Source organism: Lissotriton helveticus, chromosome 8 (genome assembly GCF_964261635.1).
Source record: "Lissotriton helveticus chromosome 8, aLisHel1.1, whole genome shotgun sequence".
Taxonomy (NCBI): Eukaryota; Metazoa; Chordata; class Amphibia; order Caudata; family Salamandridae; genus Lissotriton; species Lissotriton helveticus.
Genome location: NC_136069.1, coordinates 309,589,925 through 309,611,780, shown reverse-complemented (window position 1 = coordinate 309,611,780; position 21,856 = coordinate 309,589,925). Strand labels below are relative to the sequence as shown.

At 42.0% G+C, this 21,856-nt stretch overlaps 1 protein-coding gene across 2 annotated transcripts in view; it reads right to left on the bottom strand.

The window, feature by feature from the left end:
- Positions 1–21,856, bottom strand: part of IFT88 (intraflagellar transport 88) — a 473,307-nt gene that overhangs the window by 223,186 nt on the left and 228,265 nt on the right. For both annotated transcript variants that reach the window (XM_078657075.1, XM_078657076.1), the window contains exon 16: positions 7,548–7,634. In XM_078657075.1, coding sequence (XP_078513201.1) covers positions 7,548–7,634 — 87 coding nt within the window. The remainder of the gene's footprint in view (positions 1–7,547; positions 7,635–21,856) is intronic.

Genomic DNA, 21,856 nt, shown 5'->3' with positions numbered 1-21,856 from the left:
AGAATTACCTTGTTACATTAAGATGAAAAGCACCTGAGAAAATTTGATTAATGAACTAATTCAAAGTCAATGATTTAGACAGATGGTTAACATAAAATGGATGCACTAAACATGTATGTTGATTGTACCCACCTGGGCTTTATACTGTTATGGTTGTGATTAAGAATTATTTTGTTATTTTGTGATCATGGATGTTTATGTGACCACTCACTGGGAAGAATTTACTTACTTTAATCTTTGGTCATGACACTATAAAATGATAAGACAGTAAATTGCCTGAGTAATAACACCAGTGTAATAACCAGAATATATTGGGGGGCGAATACAGAATAACAAGGAAATTCTAAAGTTGTTTTCTAATAAAGTCACTTATCTCACCATACCCTACAACCAACAGATTATTCTAAGTCAATGATCACACCCTAACCAAAGCCTTATATGGCTGAAACGCTTCAGAGGAGTATGTCCATCATGAATCTGTAATAAACCCCAGAACAGAGCAACACGTTAAGGAGTGGCCCGTCAATTTGTTTCTATGCACAAATTAGTTTGGAATATATATCTATATCTCCATGTAATGATGTTGGGGTCATCTCCCTCAGGTGAGTTGCACAGGAACACAAACTTATGTACTTCTGTAAACTGTTGAAATCTAGACTCATTAAAAGATTGTTTGCCAAGTCATCAAAGACTTGAATAAACTCACCATGCCTTATCAATTGTTGGCATATTAGAAAAAACATTAAGAAGTTCTAAGTCGCGTTATACACACACACAGAGTCCAGGGAGTCCCCAGAGGGATAGCAGAGGCTAAATTAGGTAAGTACCACAGCTCTCTTTGTGGTAGTGTGGGTGAGCAGTTACACATATCCAGAGGGTGTGTTCAGCATTTATTGTATTCACTCAATCAAGACTGATGCACACACTCAGTGATAGAGTCCAGACCAATTGGGTAAGTATAAAAACAAGCATTTGCAATGCAATAGGTCTCGCATTCACGAGAGTTTGAGCTATTACAATTGCAAATAACAATGCCTTTTATTTTTGTTTTCATTTTAAAAACATAAAGGGCTTTGTCATTTACAAAACCAATAGCTCCAACTTTCCTACTGCGAGACCTATTAGCAACGCCAGTGCTTGTTTATAAATGGTTCAGGGTGTATCACAGTTATTATTTACTTGCGTTCTGTGGATCAATGTTTGGGCATGTAGAGTAACAAACGGCAGCTTTCAACAGGTCACAGAGATAGCATTCAAGGTCTACACTTATATAATGTTTGTCTATGTACAGTGATTTACGCTGCTAGCAGTACTCTTTGGCGACCCACTGTCAGAACTGTGAAACGAGTTAAATATGGAACAGATGCACGAGGAATGTGCAACAAGGTTTAAACGCATATAACAGTTTTATGGATAATTTTGAGCCATCCTTCAGAAAAGAACATGGTTTGGCTGTTTTTTCTTCAAATGGCAAATACAAGTTGCCCATCTTCAGTATCACGTTTTAAAGCAATGGTTAAGCATACCAATGAAGTCTGAAGACAAGAGAAAACAACCTTTTGCAGGGAAGAGACCTTCTATGACAATCACACTAATTGTAAGAAGACCAATCTGCCTTGCAAATGAAAAGCATTAACAAGAAGTATTGCAATGGCAATGCATCTGGCTTGGCGATGAAGGAAAAAAATGGCTTGAGAAGTCTGAAGTAAAGAAATGCAAAGTACTGCATTTTTAATAAGTAAAGACTCAATGTGTTAACATTTGTTTTAGTGCAATTTGTGCGCTGCTATATGTGCAGTTGTTGGTAGATTGTAAACATATTAAAATTTACTTTACTAAGCATTGACAAAGTCAAGAGGTCTCAGCTATAAAAGGTCGAGCTATAGGGCATGTGAACTGGATTGTCTATAGGTGTCGGTAGGAGTTTAAGTTGTGGGAGGGTGTTCATGATGGGACATGACTGAGTACTCTGGGGCGGAGGTTGAAGTTAGGCACAAAGTCAGTGGACCATAACTGAAGGAAGTGCGAAGTCAGTAGGCCAGATTAGATGCTCATCCAATACTTATCCTCTCTCAGGCGTGCACAGTGCAATGGTCACATATGTCCCATTTGTAATTAGAATTTCTAATTATTCACAATATTACAATTTTTTTAAATCAAAGTGCATAGTTAATTAAAGCCATTACACCGGCAGAAATATATAAAAGAGCAATAGAATGTTGTTTCTACAAGAGAAATCGTTAAAAATGCTGTCTGGATGTATATATTTGCGCAGCTGTGCGTTTAAAAGGGCTTTATCAAAAATTATTCATAAGCATAGATAGAGAGAAATTCAAAGTGTCAGTGCATATTTCGGAAGTATTTCATTGAAGTGCATGCTTCAAAGATATTTCATTACGGGTCCTGTTGTTGGGACTCACTTGCTGGGCTGACCTACTAGGTCATTGATCGTGGTTTTTATTTTATTCACAATAAAAGCACGGTTGTTACTCGTTTACATCATCCTTCAAACAAGAATTCACACAATCAAGGAGTCTTTCTAGGTTCATGGGTAAGTTTGTTGTAGTCGGATATGTCTGGATGAACTAACAGAAAACTCACAGACTCACTCCAGCACCGGTCAGGCGGCATGCTGTGTGAAGCACAGGAGTTTTGATCACGTGTTTTAAGTAGGGCCTTAATTACATAGATCACAATCCTTTTAAATAACTACACCACCCCGTTTTTCATCTCACTTAATGCATTGCAGTTCTCAATCGGATTGTACCTACAGGCAGGTAAACACGAGTCCTAAAAATCGCGACGCTCTAATAAAACCAGTTAATGCAGTTTCGAACCCGACTGGCTCCCTCTCGGCCAGCTGGCTGTGTCTTGTAATTCACAATGTGTTATGTGCTCCGGAAAACTGAGCGACTCGAAGAATTCACAGAACACGCCCAAACCTCTGTCACCTCTGGCCAGGCTTAAACTTTCTCAGGCTGTGCCAGTCTGACAGTTTTGGCACTGCCCACGCTTCGGCCGCGGCTAATGGCGGAGCTAAAGTGAGTGCTCTTTGCCCGGCGTGCAACTGACGGACAACACGCGGCGTCGAGCGCCTCGCCACATGTTCTGGGCCCAGAAGGCTCTGCTAATTTCCTGACGAGCTGGGAAGCTTGGCAGATGATTAAAGGTATGACTTCATATTTCCCATATTCATTTAACTAGGGGGGAAAATGATGGCTTTTGCAGATATTAACATCCCGTCAGAAAGATAAACACTAGTGCCGGAGCTGCTTACGGTCTAGCCCACAGGGGTAGAACAAGGACGGGTTCACAAAACATTTTTCGTTGAGGATATGTGCGTTAAGTTGTGAGGCAGTGAAAAAAGAGCTGCTTTGGCTGGAGCGTCTGGTCACTGCGCATGCGCGTTTGAGCCAGTTCCTTTGGGCGGGACTTCCGGCTTCGGAAGTCCCGCGCATGCGTCCACGGAGTGCCTGAGAGCGGGGCTCCCATGCCCGAGGGAGAGCCCCGCCTACAGAAGTCCCGAATGGCGGTAAGTGGAGCTTAGTTTTAGGGGGGAGGGGGGTGCGCTTGTGTGTGTGTGTGTATGTGTGCGGTGGCGGCAGGGGGGAGGGGGGGTCTCTGTATGTGTGCGTGCGTGTGTGTAGGTGCGCTGGTGTGTGTGTAGGGGGTCTCTCTGTGTGTGTAGGTGCGCTAGTGTGTGTGTGTAGGTGCGGCGGCGAGGGGGGGTGCGTGTGTGTATGCAATGTGCGCGCGCATGTGTGCCAACTTCAGGAAATCGGAGGGATGTGCATGGCGCGGCGCGGAGCTGGACGTGCCCGTTCGCGCACCCAAATCCGGCAGAAAAGCTCGTAACACCCTCTTGTCCCTCATTCCCCCGAGACGGGCAGCTATAAGTCTCCAGCTGGACGCATCCTTCGGATGCGATTCCAGCGAGACCTAAAAAGGTATACTTCTATTTTATTTCTAGAACCAAGCAGGACTTGGTACAGGTAGGTAAAATGTACTTTCAACTGTAAACCTTTACACACAAAGGCAATTGGGAATGGATTTGTAATTGTTACAGGTTGGTATGTTTTTAAAAACCAGTTTACATTACACAGTAATTACTTTTAGGATACGTTTTGATTACTTTCAGATTACATCTACTACTTGGGGTGGTATGCCTCGATACCACACCGAGGGATCTCAAATTACAAGGTAAATAAGACTTTGCAGTTAAGTTAATCTTTCTCCATACAAACATCAGTTTAACACTAAGAAATTTCTTTGGGTCAAAAACACATAACATTGATTACTATGGGAGAAAAGGGGTTATCGGTTTCACAGGTAAGTATTCGACTTACGAGTGGGAGTTTTTGGGGTTACGACCAAGGTTCCCCAAGGTCTAGATAGGTACTCAAATTGCACCACCAGCGGCACTGGGGCGGCCGTGTGAAGAGTGCAGAGGCCCAATTTTAGCCAATGGGACTAAAGGGACTTCTGTTAGGGGCTTGCGAGCAACCCATTTGGGTGTGGGAGCAAAGCTCCTGGGGTTAACGTCAGCACTGCAGGGGCCAACAACCAGCAAAGAAGCTGCATCACGAGCTCGGGTAGGGAGATGTCCTGAGGGCGACCACCGGCTGGAGAGGTAAGTTGTGTCCTTGGGGGATGCCTGGCCGTGGGGTGTCGGTGTAGGGGTGCCTTTTGGCGTTGGGTTTCTTTACCACCTCCGGTCGAGGTTGGGGTGACCCTTCAGGTTGAGGCTGCAGGCGTGGTCTAGAAGCTTGCAGGAGGTCAGGGATCACCAGGTGCCAGGTCAGGATCGCTAGGGAGACCTCCTTGTGATGTTGGGCCACTCCAACTCGGGCCATGGGGTTCGGGTGCAGAGTGGTGCAGAATCACAGAGCCGCCTGGATCGGAATATGTGTGAGTCGTGTCCTGCCAGGAAGATCTAAATACAGCAATATCATCGAGATAAGCCTTCCAACCCAACAAGGACTCGATTCGCCAACCTTTGGAAAGTGGCAGGTGTATTCTTAAGACCAAAGACAATCACAGTGAACTGAAAGTGCACATCAGGTGTGGAAAATGTGGTCTTTTCTTTTGCTCCAGGGGCTATGCCAATCTGCCATCACCCTGCAGTTAAGTCAAATGTACTTAGGTATTTGGCACCCCTAACATCAATCAATTCATCAGCTCTGGGGATGGGGTATGCATCTGTCTTGGTGACAATGTGGAGGCCTGATGAAGCCCACATAAAACCTCATTTATCTCTTTCCACCCTGTCAATGAGGTTTGGGGACTAGGAACATTGGGCTGGCCCAGGGACTCTCTGAAAGCTCAATGACCCCCAACTCCAGCATCTTGCTGGCTTCAGCCTTGGTGCTTTCCTTGACTTGGTCAGACTGGCAATAGATTTTGGTTTTGACAGGCAGGCTGTCTGTCCAGTGTCCACATCATGAGTACACCAGGGAGTCCGAACAGGGGTCAAGGAAAAGAGCTGTGCATACCATTGCAGAACCTGTCTGCAATCTGCTTGCTGTTGGGCAGAGAGGGTGTCTGGGTAGACAACCCCATATACTGACCCATCTTGGGGGCTGTAAGAGAAGAGGTCAGGAAGGGGTTCACTTTCAGTCTCCTGATCCTCATCTGTAACCATCAGCATGGTTACATCAGTTCTGTCATAACAGAGTTTGAGGCGGTTCACATGTTTCACCCTTTTGGGAGACCTGCTAATGTCTAGGTCTACCAAGTAGGTTACCTCACTCCTCATTTTTTGAATCGGGCAAGGGCCACTCCATTTATCCTAAATGCCCCTTGTTGCCACTGGCTCCAAACTCCACACCTGTTGCCCTGGTTGGAACTCTATTAGTGCAGCCTTTGGTCATACCAGAGCTTCTGGAGCACCTGGCTGGCCTCTAAGTGTTTGGAAGCTTTCTGCATGTACTCTGCCATACTGGAACGAAAATCTAGTACGTAGTCCAGCACATCTTGTTTTGGTACATGATGGGGTTTCTCCCAGCCTTTCCTCACAAGAGAGAGTGGTCCCCTTACTGGGTAGCTAGACATGTGGGAGTTTTGGGGGTTAGGACCAAGGTTCCCGAAGGTCTAGATAGACGCTCAAATTACACCACCAGCAGCACTAGGGCGGCCGGGTGCAGAGTGCAGTGGCCCAATGTTAGCCAATGGGGCTAAGGGGGCCTTTGGTTAGGGGCTGCTTGCGAGCAGGCCATACGGGTGCGGGAGCAAAGCTCCTGGGGTTAAGGTCAGCACTGCGGAGGCCGGGTGCCAAGAGCAGGGTGCCAAGAAGACGTCCGCCCTGTGGTTTCCAATGGAGACCTTCCATTCGGCAAGTTGCTGCAGACTCAGGTAGGGAGACTTCCTGAAGGCGACCACCGGCTGGAGAGGTAAGTTGGGTTCTTGGGGGATGCCTGGACACCGTCGGTTGGGCCACCCAAGGCCATGGGGTGTCTGGTGCATGTGTGTCTTTTGACGTTGGGTTTCTCTACCAGCTCCGGTCACAGTCGAGGGGACCCTTCAGGTTGAGGCTACAGGCATCGGCTTGGTAGGGTTCACAAATGTGGTGTCCATAAACCTTTCTGTTGGTGGCAAATGGCGGGCAGCCATTCAGGAACCACATCAGGGCTGGTCGTTTTTCAGGGGTTATCTCGAAGATGCCCTCTGAGTTCATTTTACATTCAATCCCACACTGGCATCAGTGTGGGTTTAATGTGCTGATAAGTTTGCAACGAAACTTCCTAGTTTTTGGTAAAGTTATTATGGAGCTGTGGAGTTCGTAATGACCAAATCTCAGACCCTATACGCTTTATGGCTTTACTACACTTACATCGAAGGATGGGCTTAGATACTGTAGGGGTACAGGGCTCATGCCACAGCATCCTCAATTGAGGGCTGGTGCACCCTGCTAGAGGGGTGGCTTACCTAGGCCTCAGGCAGTGGGTTGCAAGCATGGCACACATGGATGTGTGCCATGTCGACTCTTCACTTTTCTCTGCATCAAAATACACAGCCTGCAATGGCAGTGTGTGGGCATTTAGGTGCAGGGCCTTTAAGGGTGGCTCAATAGGTGCTGTAGCCCTTAGAGGAGTTCCCTGGTCACAGTGCCCTTGTTACCTTTTACAAGGGGTTTACCTGTGGAAGTGAAAAACTGCTAAAAGAAAGAAAACAAAAACTCCAATCTACTTTTTAATAATAAAAGTTTATCTCCACCTACAAGTACGATACTTGCAGCACTCATATGTAGACTGCAAAAGATTTACGAATTTAGGGTCATGCACGTGGCCCTTCAATTAACCTAATCAAGGGAGGTTTTAAATTTATACTTTTGTATCACCTAAAAAAAACTTAATCACATCATTTTGACTATTAAATCCTAAAACACGGCACTATTTCTTTCAGATTATCTCAACATAGTGAAGGAATAAGGAACACTATTGTGAGCAGTGCAAAAGTTGTTCTAAACACAGAAACTTCCCATTGCCAACCCAGCGATCATTACAGTTATCACTAGGAAAAGCATACGCCATTTTACAAAATACACTTACCAAGAAATAAAGGAACGAAAGATTTGTTGCAGCTGCACTTTTAACTCTGCTGTCCTTTTTCTCAAACATTTTTAAAGTGTCAACTGCCTAAAATAAAAATATAAAGGCAAGGTGTTATATTGAACACATTGATTTACAAAAACAGGCATTGAGAAAAGAGGGAAAGATAAATATTGCACTCTTTAAATACATAGTTGATCAATACCATCTGTTTAACGTTATTACCAATCCCACAACACCGACTGTGCTTTCTCCCCACTACCTGCCTCTCCACGGCAGACACAAATTTGGAGACATCTGAGGCAACATTAATGCTGGAGCCTACCTCTCCTGAGGTGTAATCATCTCCTAATTAAAACAATGTGGACCAGAGCTGCCGCTGCCCTCACTGCTATTTTACAGTCTTAGGTTGGGAGAAGTCAACGAAAGACCGGGAGTTCAGCTAGAGACCGGCCACAGTGAAGGGTGGAGACACAAAGTGGACTGCATTTGACCGGATGCTTAAATCCTGACAGCATTCCCAGGGGTGCTGTTCAAACTCTGGTCAACTAAGAGGAAACTCCTTATGTAACTGCATGATCCAATAAAGAGGCATTTCTTCGTGTAACTCCTCTATGACAGTACTCCAGATTTCCAAAGAAAACTAACAAACAGAAAACAGGGAATTGAAAAGTTTGTCTTCCCATTTTGATTTGCAGTTCAACTTTGGTTTTGCTGTTCAAGCATAACCGGTGAAGGAACTATGGGCCAGATGTATGAAGCACTGGTCGAAAAATACCGGTCACAATTTGCGATCAGTATTTTTGCGACCAATGTGCTACTTTGTGAACCAACCTATGTACTAGTGGGTTACAATTCAATCTATCTCATGAATATTAATGAGGTAGGTCCTAAATTGCTACCCTTATTTGCAGCTATCACAGGTATGGTGACCTATTAAAGTCAGCAAACCACCATGTATGTCACTGCTCTTAAATAGAGCATTTTTCAAACAAAATACAATCCATTTTCCTTAAAGGAAAACGGGATGCGTTTAAAAAAGAAAAGTTAAGGTAATATTTTTTAAGGGTAGGCAGGGGTCCTTCCCTAAATATTTTTACCAACATTCACAAAGAGAAAGGGTCCCTGGGACCCCTTCACATTTGCAAATTGCTTACCATAAATTTTAAATTAGTTGTAAAGTATTAATGTTTTGCAACCGTATTTGTCACAGAACTTTAATAATTACGTTAAGGAATTGGTATTGTAAGGGAAGCCCTTAACACACCCCTTCCAAACAGTGATTGCTTAATATTTACTTAACCCGTATAACGATTCTGAAAACCATTTCCGAATCGTTAATTGGGTTTAGTGCCTTACTAGTGGCCAGATGTACGTAAGGAATGCTTTGCGATTCCCAAATATCAAATTTCTGCGATCCGCTACTTGATAATCGCAAACACCAATGTACAAATGTACCCACTGGCAATTGCAAAAATCACAAGGATGGTGGCCTGCTGGGATCAGCAGACCACCATGTCTGTGATTGTTTTTCAATAAAGCATTTTTCTTTTTAAAGGCAGCCATTTTCCTTAAAGGAAAATGGGGTGTGTTTCAAAAAGAAAAATGAAAAGTTTTCTTTTCATTTTTTAAGAATAGGCAGTGGTCTTCGGGACCACTGCTGGCTCTTAAAAAATGTTTTTGCAAACATTCACAAAGGGCAAGGGTGCCCATTTGCGAATGGGTTACCGCCTACTTGACGTAGGTGGTAAAATGCAAATGCTTTGCGACCGCATTACGGTAGCAAAACATTCACACATACCATTGCGATTCGATATTAGGAAGGGATGCCCTAAACATGACTCTTCCTAAAACGAATCGCAAACCCGATTTGCGATTCAGTAAAAGATTACCGAATCACCAATTGGGCCTTTGAACATTAAAATATGCTTTTTTGCGGTCATAAATGGCCCGATTCTGTGAATTGGGCAGTTTGCAAACTTAAAAAAGATTTGTACATATGGCCCAAAAAGTGTTTTATTGGTCCCAAACCCTCAGATTTACTGAATCTGAGGGTTTGTGACCGTCAAAATCTTTGCACCTCAAACCTTAAATTGTAATATGTTCTTCTGTGCCAATGGTAGAACAAAATTGGAGAAACTTGGTCAAGCAATTAAGCAGATTGAAATTCTAGTTATTACACAATACTTGAACACCCAATACGTAATTTCTTTTTAGTTTGTACAGCTATCATCAACAATCGTTAACCACTCAGGTAGCCAGACCCATCTCCAGAAGACCTATAGTTTTCTCTTTTATCTGGATTTTGAACTAGGAGCATAGGTGTATGTGGAATCCCAGGATACTGCAATTAGCTAAATAAGACCGATTTGGATTACACAAGTATTCTTTCAAAACGTCTTTAAACTTGGACCATTGAAAAAGAAGGTAAATCACACCCTGACATCTTGAAACTCCACATGAAAGCTTTGGTCATATTCTAGAACAGAAGACCATACGATTTGCATGATGAAGTGGTACTTCATGAACATATTATTTAGAATTTAAGGGGGGAAAGGTGTGGTCTACAAATATAATGTTTTACAATGAATGTTAAGGAATTTGTGATGTGATTGTGAGGTGAAGGATTTATGCGAGATCATCCTTTTGTTGTTGGGGCAGTAGAAAAAATATAAAATGGGGAATGAAGTTGACTGCTTTTGAAACATAAATTCGGTACTTTCTGTGAGTATGGTATTTGTTTCAACATCTTTTTCAAATAATGAAAAAATAAAATGTCACCTCCCATTTGATGTAAAATGGTACTAATCTCATTGACAATTCTCCTGCAATTTCCAATTCCAGACAGTAATGTCTTGCGAAGTAATGATGGTTCTTCCATGTGGCTACCCTCCAAATGTCCACAAGTGGAACCCAAGAATAGATACCCGCTACTACTTCTGCGTAATCTCAAATGAGCTATTGCGCTGCCTGTATGCGTGCAGTTATTTTGAGGGGCAAAATCTGATAGTACCTGTGATCCACATTGTAAGCTCTAGTTTGAAGAGGTGATGGCCTTGCAGAGATGAAAACAAGTCACAAAAGAACAAGTTTCTAACTTTTCTGGTGGATATTCTACCCGACTGCAGATTCCTCACCTTTAGAATATTCCCAAGATGCCAGACTGTATACTGATTTTTTTTTTTTACATCAGTGCTCCCGCCTGTCACTAGGTGGAGTTGTAGGGCTCTGCATCAAACTCGTTCCGCCCTGGAAGTGAAGGAGCAGAGCTGCATATAGGCACCACCCCTGTGCACTTATGTCACTTTCCTGATTGAGTCTTTTGACACCCTCGAAGCACAATCAATTTCTGGTACCAGTGTGTGACCTTTTTAAATGGTAAAAAGCAGACCACTTCGTAGAAAGGGGATGTTCAAGTGCAATGTACAGTCAGATACAGTATCTACCAGAAAGAGTGTTACAAAAGATAAAAAACGTGTTCTTCTGATGGTTACTTCTAACCATAGATTCCTCACCTAGAATGGATACCAAAGCAGCAGTGCTTTCCCAAGGCGGATGGTCTGTGGAGTGGGTTCAGACCATGAATTCCTGCATTATAAACGGGCAAAGTGTCCTTCCAATCAAACCTGACCATCAATGCACTGGGGCTTCATAAACGTGTGGACTGAGACCCATGGTATGGAATGGTAGATGTCAAGAACAGGCACACCACGAGCCAAAGCAGTGGTAGCAGCCTTGGTCCTGGTGGGATGAGACCTCAGTGCTTCTCAAGACTGCTTCTTGACCAGTGTGTAGCAGATCTTAATGCGCAGGAGTATCCACCTTGAGAAAGTTTGTTTTTGCATCAGCCCCCGTCCTGTCCATTTGGGCTGAGGGGCCACACCACCACCTTTTTCCTGAGAAGGAGAGGTCACAAGATTCCCTATAACCAGGCCCAACTTGCCCTGGTTTTGGCCAAAAGGCAAGTGGCCATTGCATGGATGGGTACCTGGGTAATGTTGGTGTCCTATTGGCAGTAAGATCTCCTTGAATAGAAGGGGGGGGGGGGAGTTTGAGGAAATGCATATGCGTATTGCCCGAACCAATGAGGATGCTTCAGATGTGATCATGTTGTGGGAGTATCTTCTCAATAAATTTGCAGAGGAGGATGTCTTTGGCTCAGAGAAGGGCTCTGACGGGGATGGATGATGTGTGTGCTCTTGGCACAGTGGTAATGTGATTCTAGCAGCCAAGGTTCTATAACTGTAATATTTACTGTATAATTAGCTTGATGAGTTGGCTTCAATGTTCTCTTGTCCCCTAAGCTATCATATGCATCTGGTGTTTTAGTTCTGCTGTGTATACTGCTGTTTATTTCTCAATCTGCTGTCCTGACATATGACTGGAATTTCGCCTCTTAGAGTGGAGCCATGCACTGCTTGTGTGTTTTCTGTTTGTTGTATAAAATCAATTAAAAATTTTTTTTTAGAAACCTACTCGTCATTCTCCACTCATCTGAATTTCCCTTTATCTCTTGTAAGAAATTGGATTATCAGTTGAAGGGGTGATAACCCACATCAAAGAATAATCCAATACTTGTCGGGGTGAACCACTGAAGTCAATAAATAAACCTGTGCTTAACCCTTGCTTGCCCCAAAGCGATTAGGCTTTACTTACAGGCAATGTGTATTGTATGCAGCACCCTACCAGTAATAAAGAGAAAACACAACACAAGAAATTCCCAAACCACTATAGAAAAATAGAGAATATTTTAATAAATAGACATAACACTATCAACTGAGGTCTGAATTAAAAATAGTGTGAAAAATCACAAAGTGCCAACAAAGGGTATCTTTTTCCAGTTGACTGGTCAAAGTCAAAAGTTAAGGCCGACTGCGATGGATGAGCGGTCTGATACAGGGACCAGGTTTGTCCCGGTGGAAAGTTTACTTTCCAACTTTTATGGAGGAAAAAAAGGTTGTCTACGAGACGTCAGTGGGGCAAGCTGTTTCTGAAGTGGGGATGGAGGACGGCAGGTCCTGAAGAGCGGGGTTCCAGTGCGGGGTCATTGATGAAAGTATTTTTCTCTATACTAATCGTAAGTACAAAAATATTGCAAAAAATATAGTTTCCAACAAAGGCCCGAAAGCATTGGAGTTCACACTCTCAGCTAATGTTAACTTCCGGCATTAACATAGAGAAACCATACTTTGCATACCAGGAAATGCTTTATTACTTATGCCGTTTCAAGGTAACAGCCTCTTTTTCTCAGGCAACTGCAAAAACGTGAAACGGGCTACCTCATTGCTTGCACTATTTTATACTGCCCCCAGTGGGCCACACCCATTGCGTCGGGTAAAAGACACTGGAATGCGGTGCTGTTTTCCTCGTGATAATAAACAGGCTGGGTTACATTTGATGAGAGTGCGTCCTTAAAAGCTTCAGGATTCCTGTATTGCTAATAAACCTCTGGGTTTCTTCCGCTGTCGTGTGCGCTTCTAAAAGCTTTCAGGCCTTTGTTGGACATATATATATATATATATATATATATATATATATATATATATATTTCCCCCAGAGCAGTTCACTTGTTCCGGTGTACTTGGCGCTCACAAAGGTGCGTCACCCTCGCGGTTGAACCAAACCGCTAATATATGCAGGGTTTCCTTCGCAAAGAAGAAGAATAGGGTCGCACTCCATCAATAGTTAATTTATTCTTGAATCTTTTCAAAGTCCGCAAACACAGACCCAACCAACGCGTTTCGGTATTGCAAAATACCTTGGTCACGGTTGTTTTCTTTGCGCGATCGCCCTGGTTTTTAAACAAGCGTTTTCTAAGGAAATGCTTTGATCTCATTTCCTGCTGGTAACAGGGTACTCCCAGCAGACTCCTGGGGGATGTAGTCCAATTTAATTTACTGTTACTTGCTTTATGAACAAGGGGCTGAAAGAATAACAGTGAGTAATTTCATTCGCATGAATTCGCCACAACAATCAGAAAATTATTCTCCTCATATCAGTTACATATTACATAGCTCAAAGAGAATTTTCTTAAATTACGTTTAAAATACAGAAACCCAATGTTGGGCCCAACATTAACTTCTATCATGTGTCCGTGTGTCTTATTTGTTCCTTCACGGATATTCCGGTTTCATCGTGCCTTCGATCATGTCCTCCAGTGGGCGTATCCTGTTGTGCTTTCAGTTACCAGTAATCCTTTCGCTGGATTTCCAATTCTTTTATCCATTTATGTTCTATTCGACATATGTTGTACTATCTTAGAGTGATTTCAACAATTTTTTCAAGGATGTTAATTTACTCTCCAAAAACAACAATCTCCATATTCCAACTGGTTATTTCACTCTCCTGGATGTACAACATAATCCTTTGGGCCACTGTTTTGCATGATGTGTTTACTGTATATTTGTTTACTCACTACAGACTGGTCATCATTTTTAAAGGTGTATATACAATTCTTCTGACTGGATTAAACCATGCGGCATTTTCGGCAGCTATAGGGACGATACGTTACTACGCATGCCGCCCGTGCACGCCGCCCGCAAGAACTAAAAGTTTGCCGTATTTGGGAACCATAGAACTAAGCAGCACTGTGACGACTACACAGCTCGGTCACCGTCGACCCCGATTTTTTATATGATTGGATTTCTTTTGGGCTGAGCGGTGTATTTTCTGCAGTTATAGAGACAAGACGTTACTATGCACGCCGCCCGTGCACGCTGCCTGCATGATCTAAAGGTTTGCCTATTTGGGACCCATAGAACTAAGTAGCACTGTGACGGCTACACAGCTCGGTCACCGTCGACCCCGACTTTTTATATGATTGGACTTCCTTGACCCTATCGGGCTGAGCCATTACTGATTCAGAGTAATATATAAGCAAAGACCCTATGACAGGATCGCCAAAGATACACCTACGATTAGAAAACATGAAATCTATCTTGTGAGATTAGTCAGTTGAAGAAACTATCGTAGAAGGCGGACATAGGTCCTTCAACAGATATTATAGAATTTTTAAATTGTGAAAGAGAGACAATCTATCACTCTGTTTTGAAAAAGGTGGTGCGTATCAGGCAACACACCGAAACGCGTCTGCTGATACTAGCCTGACATGGTGTATGGATTCCAAACGAATTAATGATTCATGATATTTTTTAAATGATTCACTTTATTTTTGTCTCTTTCTGTACTTTTATATATTTTGTTTATCTTGAGTATCACTAATGTATAGAAAAAACTTTTTATTATTGTGTTTTTAACTATTCTCACTGATTGATCAATACATTTGACTAATTTTTGTAAAGATTCAGGTTTTATAATTGAATTGTTGTTGTGTTTATAACCTTGGGGCTCTTTGATTTTTGACACTGGTGTGAATGAAGTGCTGATTGAACTAGGACAACTATTAGTGACATTAGTCCAAGGGACTTTTCTTTTGCTGATTAAACCATGCAGTGCTATGATCCGGAAATGAATAATGTGGCGCAATTCTTTTTGCCCCAATAATTTCTCCCTGTTTCCGCCTTGTGTGCTTGCTGGTACTGTCTCTATCCCATAAAATTTCAAGGATTTCCAGTTGCTGTTGTGGTATAGCTCCATATGTTTGGCCCCAGCATTATTTTTTATCTTTGTTCTTTTGTGGCTCGTACATGTTTGAGTATTCTTTTCTTTAATTCGCATATGGTGCTTCCCACATATTTTAGCATGCATGGGCACTCAATTACATAGATTGTGTATTGACTTTTGCAAGATATCAATTCCCTGATTTGCCAGATTTTGTTGTTGGCCATTGTTGTTTCCATTGTTAGTTTCGCGATCTGGCAGGCCTTGCAATTGTGGCATTTAATGAAGCCTTTACTTTTGAGCCATGTTTCCTTTGGTTGTTTTACTTTAAAGTAACTATGTACGAGTCGATCTCTTAGATTTCTTGCTCTACGATATGTTATCGTTGGGTGTGGTCCCATTCTTTCACCCATTGTGCCATCTAATTGCAAAATCTTCTAGTTCTTTTTTATTATGCCAACAATTTCCTTTGATTCCTGGGTGAAGTCCATTATTAGCCTTATGGGTTCCCCATCTGAATGCTTTATCTCATTACTTGGTATGAGGCACACCTCTCTTGGTTTGTCATTTGCTCTTTGCCAGCACCTATTTACTGTGTGTTTGCTGTGTTTTCTCTTTTTGAATCTTTTTATTGTTTCTGCACTATGCTTCCTCCATTCATCCTCCTCACTGCATAGTCTTCGTAAACTGAGAAATTCTCCATACGGTATGTTTGATATCAAAGAGGGTTGATGAAAGCGTGTTGCTTCCAGGGTGGCATTGGTTGCTGTACTTTTTCGATGCAGGGTGGTTTCCAGGCGATTATTTTTCACATAAATTTCAACATCCAGGAAAGTTACAGTTTCCTTGTTGATTACATATGTGAATTTCAAATTAGTGTGCTGTTGTTTAAGATTTCAAACAATCCTGGAAATCTTTCACATTCTTGTTCCAGATGATCAAAAGATCATCTATAAAGCGTGTCCAGCTAACTATCTTCGTGGTATATTTTTCATATTTGATGTTCCATGCCACCTCCTTTTCCCACCAACCAATTACCAAACATGCGTAACCAGGGCTGAAGGAAAAGCCTATAGGCGCTCTGTTTTTTTGGCGATGTAAGTCCTGACCAAATAGGAAGATGTTGCATGTGAGGCATAGTGAGATCATATCCAACAGCATCTCATTATGTTCTTTGTAATGGATATTTCTTTCTTGCAAGAACTAGTTGATTGCTTTTAGACCCAAATTGTTGTCAATATTCGTATATAGAGCAATTACATCCATAGTTATTAAATGGTAAGTGCTTTGCCAAGTTACATTCTGTAGTGTTCTGATCATATCTGTTGTGTCCTAAATATATGAGCGCAGCTCCACCACATGAGAAATAAGGAAATAATCAATGTAATTTGCCGCAGGTTTTAAGAGGGAGTCTTTTGCTGACAAAATTGGTCTCCCAGGAGGTTCCTTTTGGTTTGTATGCAATTTCAGGAGAAAATACATGGTTGCCAGTTTAGGGAAATCAACTGATAGGTATTTGCTTTCCTCCTCATATATCAGTTTTTTAGATACCCAAAATCTCAATTTTCTTTCAATTTCAAGTTTGACTGACATAGTGGGGTTTGTAGACAATTTCACATCTTGTTACCGCCTTTCCCACAAGGCTGCACATTCCTTATCAGTACACTTGCTCTATCACCACTCCTTCTTAATAACCTGCACTCATATACATGATAAGTAGGCTATCTGGTTTTAGGTTTAAACCTATAAGACCTGATAAAACCCCACCGAAAGGAAAATAGCCATCACCGGTGCACACATATAAACACTGAAAAAACACCTTTGCAACCACAAACTAACTGCCATTCAAAGAAAGGAAAAGATGAGTGGAAGAGTAATTTTTATTTCGTCCTGAAGGGGCCAATACAATGTAACTTTGTTATACAAGGTATTGTAGTGTAGTTCCTATTATCCCAATAGGCTCTGCGCATTGGAATAATATCTTCAATAGTATAGATCTAGGGCAGAGGTTAACTAGGTCTTCTACTGACGATATTAGACTTAAAGTTTTTGGTTTTGCCAGCTAGCTCAGAGTTCACTAGAAACTTTCTCGAATAGACAAGGAGGAGTTTAACTTCCCTGGATAGACAAGAAGGGATTTAGTTTCTGACAACCATAGAACATGACAACTTTGCTCTCCCCCAATCAAGAGTGTATCTCTAGAGTCGTGTGAAAACAAAAGACAACTTATTTTACTCAGTCAGTACGTGCATTCTTAGTTTCACCAGTTTGTAGAGAAAAGGAAGATACGGGCGTGTTCAATAAAAGATGTTATTTATTGATCAGTCTCTTTTCTCGTACAAGAGAAATGAATCGATATTATTGCGATACTTATGGTTAAGGAAAGTGCATACGATAAAAGCAGAAGTATAAAATAATACTGCAGAAGCATTGATATGGTTTCTAAGCCATATGATAGTTAAAATTGATAAAATAGATACATACATATATACATTTGACTAATCGTACTCAACTGGTGCTTCTAACCACTCCTACCCCAGTGTACCTGACCTAAGCCTAATACGTGGGCGGGAGTAGATAAGTAGCAGTTTAAGTTAAGTTTGTTTTGCCAAGTGACTGACTCAAGAATTCTCTGCAAGGGGTTGTTCAGTTCTGTACCTGAGATCTAGAATGGTTGAGGGCTGGTATCTCTCGTCTCTGGTCTTGATATTCCAGCTGCCTGCGAGGGCTGCTTGGAAGCGCCGGAGCTGGATTTCTCGGCAGGAGAAAAACAGCTTCTCGTTCTCAGCGTGTCAGGAAGGCGGGGCAGCACGTGTGGGCTTCGCTCTCTGCTGGGCTCCTCAGCGCGTCTCGCTGCTCCGATCTCGTCACCACCGCGTGTGTTTGCTTAAGGCAATGTCGGTAATATTTATACCTGTAAGGTGTCGAGATTGACGTAAGGATGGACATGGATACGTCAATAAGGATATCATACGAACGTGCTTGTTCGCACATTCTTTTGCTGAAGTTCTCGGTGAAATCAAAACAATGGCCGCAGGGATTTTCCCAGGTTGTCATAGGTTTGATTTGTTTTGAGAACTCCGTATGCCTTATCAGGGGCTGGAGGAATAGTGCTTGTCTAATTAGATGGCATGCGTTATTACCTAATCAGATAACACGTTTCTGTGCCGTGGTGTGGCTTAATCAGATAACGGTTTTTTGCACCGTGGGTCGGCTGCTAGTTAAGTATTAACCAGAACAGGGCCGGGAATAGGGGAATCGATACAGAACCTATAGGAATACATCACACCCACTCCACGCTGACTATGTCCATATTTACAAGATCTAGGCATAGCAAATACACTAGTAGAGCATGTGTATACCGTACCACCCCAAAATACATCCATATGCATTTTGAAACATGAAATATACGAAAAGATATATATATATACATTATATGCACTCAAGCAGTATATTAATGCTAAATATCACGTATATTCATACATCATAACTAATAAAATATGAAAATCAACACATGAAATGGCTCTTAATACAGAAGAAAAAAAAAATGCGAGACCATTTCATCACAAAATAAAATATTTATGAATAGGCCAGAGGGCAGCTAATGACTCTAAAGTTCCTAAAATAGAAATATAGTTCTCTAAGAATAGTTTTTACTTTAAGCAGAAGATAAGTGTCCCGAAAAATTGTAAAATATTTTTGGGGCCGCTGAAAAATAATGTTCCGCTGTCCGTAAACTGGAGAAAATTGTTCATGATACTTTATTATCAAAGTTGAAGGCCAAATTCAGGGTGTTGGGAACGCCTTGTGCTAGCTTGTTCAAAAGTCATTATTTCTGCTCTGGTGAGAACATCATATCATTTAGACTCTCGAAAAAGCTGTCAACAGCTTCCTGTGAAAGTTCCATTAACTCGGAAAAAGATGTTACCATGCATTCGTGAGCATGATTGCCTTCATTGATGTTTGGATCAGCATAGCTGACAGAAGGTCGTACCTGATCGATGCTGCTTTCATCTTGAACCTCACTACCCCTTAATCGTAGTGGTGAAGTCTCCACGAATGCCGTCATCAGGATTGGTAGCCGCTGGGGACAGCACAATGCATGAGCCGTGACCGGACCCTACAAAGTTTCTGCATCCATTGGCGCATCTGATTGTAGCGTCAGACAGGTGTCTAACACGCATTCTTCTCCGCATAGCAAGCACCTTAATACAGGTAAAACACAGCTTTGCCACATAGGTCTAAACGAAAGAAACCAAGTCATATTCAGGTCTCTAAGCCGGGACAGTCCAAGGATTCTAGATATCTGGTCCCGGTATCCAATGGCTAGGATTGTTTCTTCCCTTGTCGCAGGTGTCTTGTCTGTGACACGGTTTGCCATAGCGAAATAGCAGGATCAAAAATAGGATTCCTGCCACTAGTCCCAAAAGGAGAGGAAGTCCACAAAAGACGGAATGGACAAAGTCTGGAAAAATACCCAGAATGGCTTTAAATGGTGTTAGAGCCCCTGAAAACACTGTCTTAAATACATTTGAGACCCCACTGGTATCAGAAATATTTAAGATTTCGTTCAGGATTTCTGCAAAATGTATGGGGGAATTAGTTGATAACAATGAATGAATCTCTGCCGTTGTCCTTGCAACTTGGAGATCATACGTTTCTTTTGATGACGTGAGCCTGGTTGGCGTCTGAAGGAGCACAGTTTTCATTCTGCTTAAAGTATCAACTCTAATGGAAGAAATGTTCAAATTCGGCCATAACCTTGCCTCCCTGTCTGGCATTGCGCTGGGGAACAATACTCGTTCACAGCACATGACCTTCGCAGTCGTAGTTATGAGATAAGCTACTCCGGGCACCAAGCTACAACATCTGCGGTCTACGATTATAATGTAACTCCCGTTCGATAGTCTCCTAAAGAATGGTTCTATTTGTGTCGCAGGTGTGCCTAGCTGGTGACATGAAAGGTTATTTGAGGACCCTTCACAGGCTCCGTGTAAACTAATACCATTACACAGAAGTGTACCGCTTAGTGACATGGCACAATTATTGCCACTAAGAAACACTTTCCGGCCTTTATTACTGACACACGTGTGTGAATAGGGCAAGTTCCATGTTGACTTAATGTACCCTTTACCCAATTTTTCGTACATGCCAGCCTGTATATATTTTTGGCAGTATTGAAACCTGAAAGTAGATATTGGAATATTAATTATTCCATGTATTATCCACTCACTGACAGGTCGTTCTGACATTGTCAATGGTAATCTCTCGAGTTTCTCAATGCGCAGGATTGTATAATCAGCACCCTTCTGTGCCATACTGATTTGTTTATCAGTAAGGTTAAAGATATCGAACAGTGACGTTGTGTTGATTAAACGCCAAGGCACATAGCCTGAACGCAGATTTTGTAACGTCCAGCCAAGTTGTACAATAGAACGCAATTGGGACTGACCGTGTTGTAATAACAGTAAGTCTTGCGATATTATGTCGATTGCTGAAGACACAATGCTGTCCAAGGAGTATATTCTGGAGGACAGAGTCATTAACCCATTGTCCACCACAGAAAGTGATTTTTCCAAATGAATACGGTCAATTTCCCGTATTTTCTCTGATGTTTCAATTTGAGTTATTTTCCAGGCTTCGTTATAAGCTGCATATACAGAGGCTGCTATGAAGCGTTTTTGACGCTGTTTGCGTGGTCCCATAATGAAATCACGCAAGTCAGCACCATCAGTAAGTAAAGTTAGGTGTTGCTTAATTTCTGCCAGTGTGGATGTTTGTAGCCATTGAAGGCAGAGCTTGCCCACACTGTACGTGGTAATTATCCCTGGGTGTTGTCTTTGGGAATATCTAGGGTCTGGCCTGGTCAATTTGAACCCCTGGATTTTGTTCAGGAATCTGTCTTGACAGTTATTAGTATCTGTGGGCCAGATCAACCACTTTTTCCAATCTGGATGTGTTCTGTTTTGGCTTAATATATGGTTTACGTCTATCTCCTCATCTGTCGAGCTATTACTGTTTATCGTTGGCTTTGGAATAGACGGTTTGTTTAAATCTTTGATTTTGGCTAGGCCAAGACAGGTAGTTTGTTGAATAGTGTCATTCAAAAATATCATTTGTTCTGGGATCATGCAGGCTCTAAACAATGATTCTATACCTTGTACTTGCCATTCCTTTGTACCCCAAACACTTTTTACTTCAACATTTTTGTCCCAGTATTCAAAACCAAATGTACTCATTTGCTCAAAAAATGAGTCTGAATATATCAATTTAGTGTTTGTAAGCATGGTCTTTGTACCTGTCTTGTTTGATAATTTGAAATAAAATTTTTCTGCATTACTTGTGTTGAACCCTGAAAAATATGAATATTTGTCATAAAAAGTTCTTGAGCTACCTTTTGGAGGGGTTGCACAGTGTTCCCATTGATTATAATTTAAAACATTTCTAGGTTGTGCAGATTTATGCAGACAATGATTACTATAGTGATTATAGCAGAACATTTTATCATAATTAGACGAACCCTGCAAATAATCATGTTTTGTAAATTTAGCAGACATCACTAGGTCAGACATCATATTATTAATGCTTTCCACGTCCCAATCATCAGCAACTGAGCTTGGTTTTACAAAGTCACTCAATGAGATCTTGATTTGGTGTGGATATTTCAGGATTTCAACCGGACCATAGATTTCATAATCAGTATTGTCCCATGCTACCCCACCGGGTATAGGATTGGCTGTGAAGTTGAC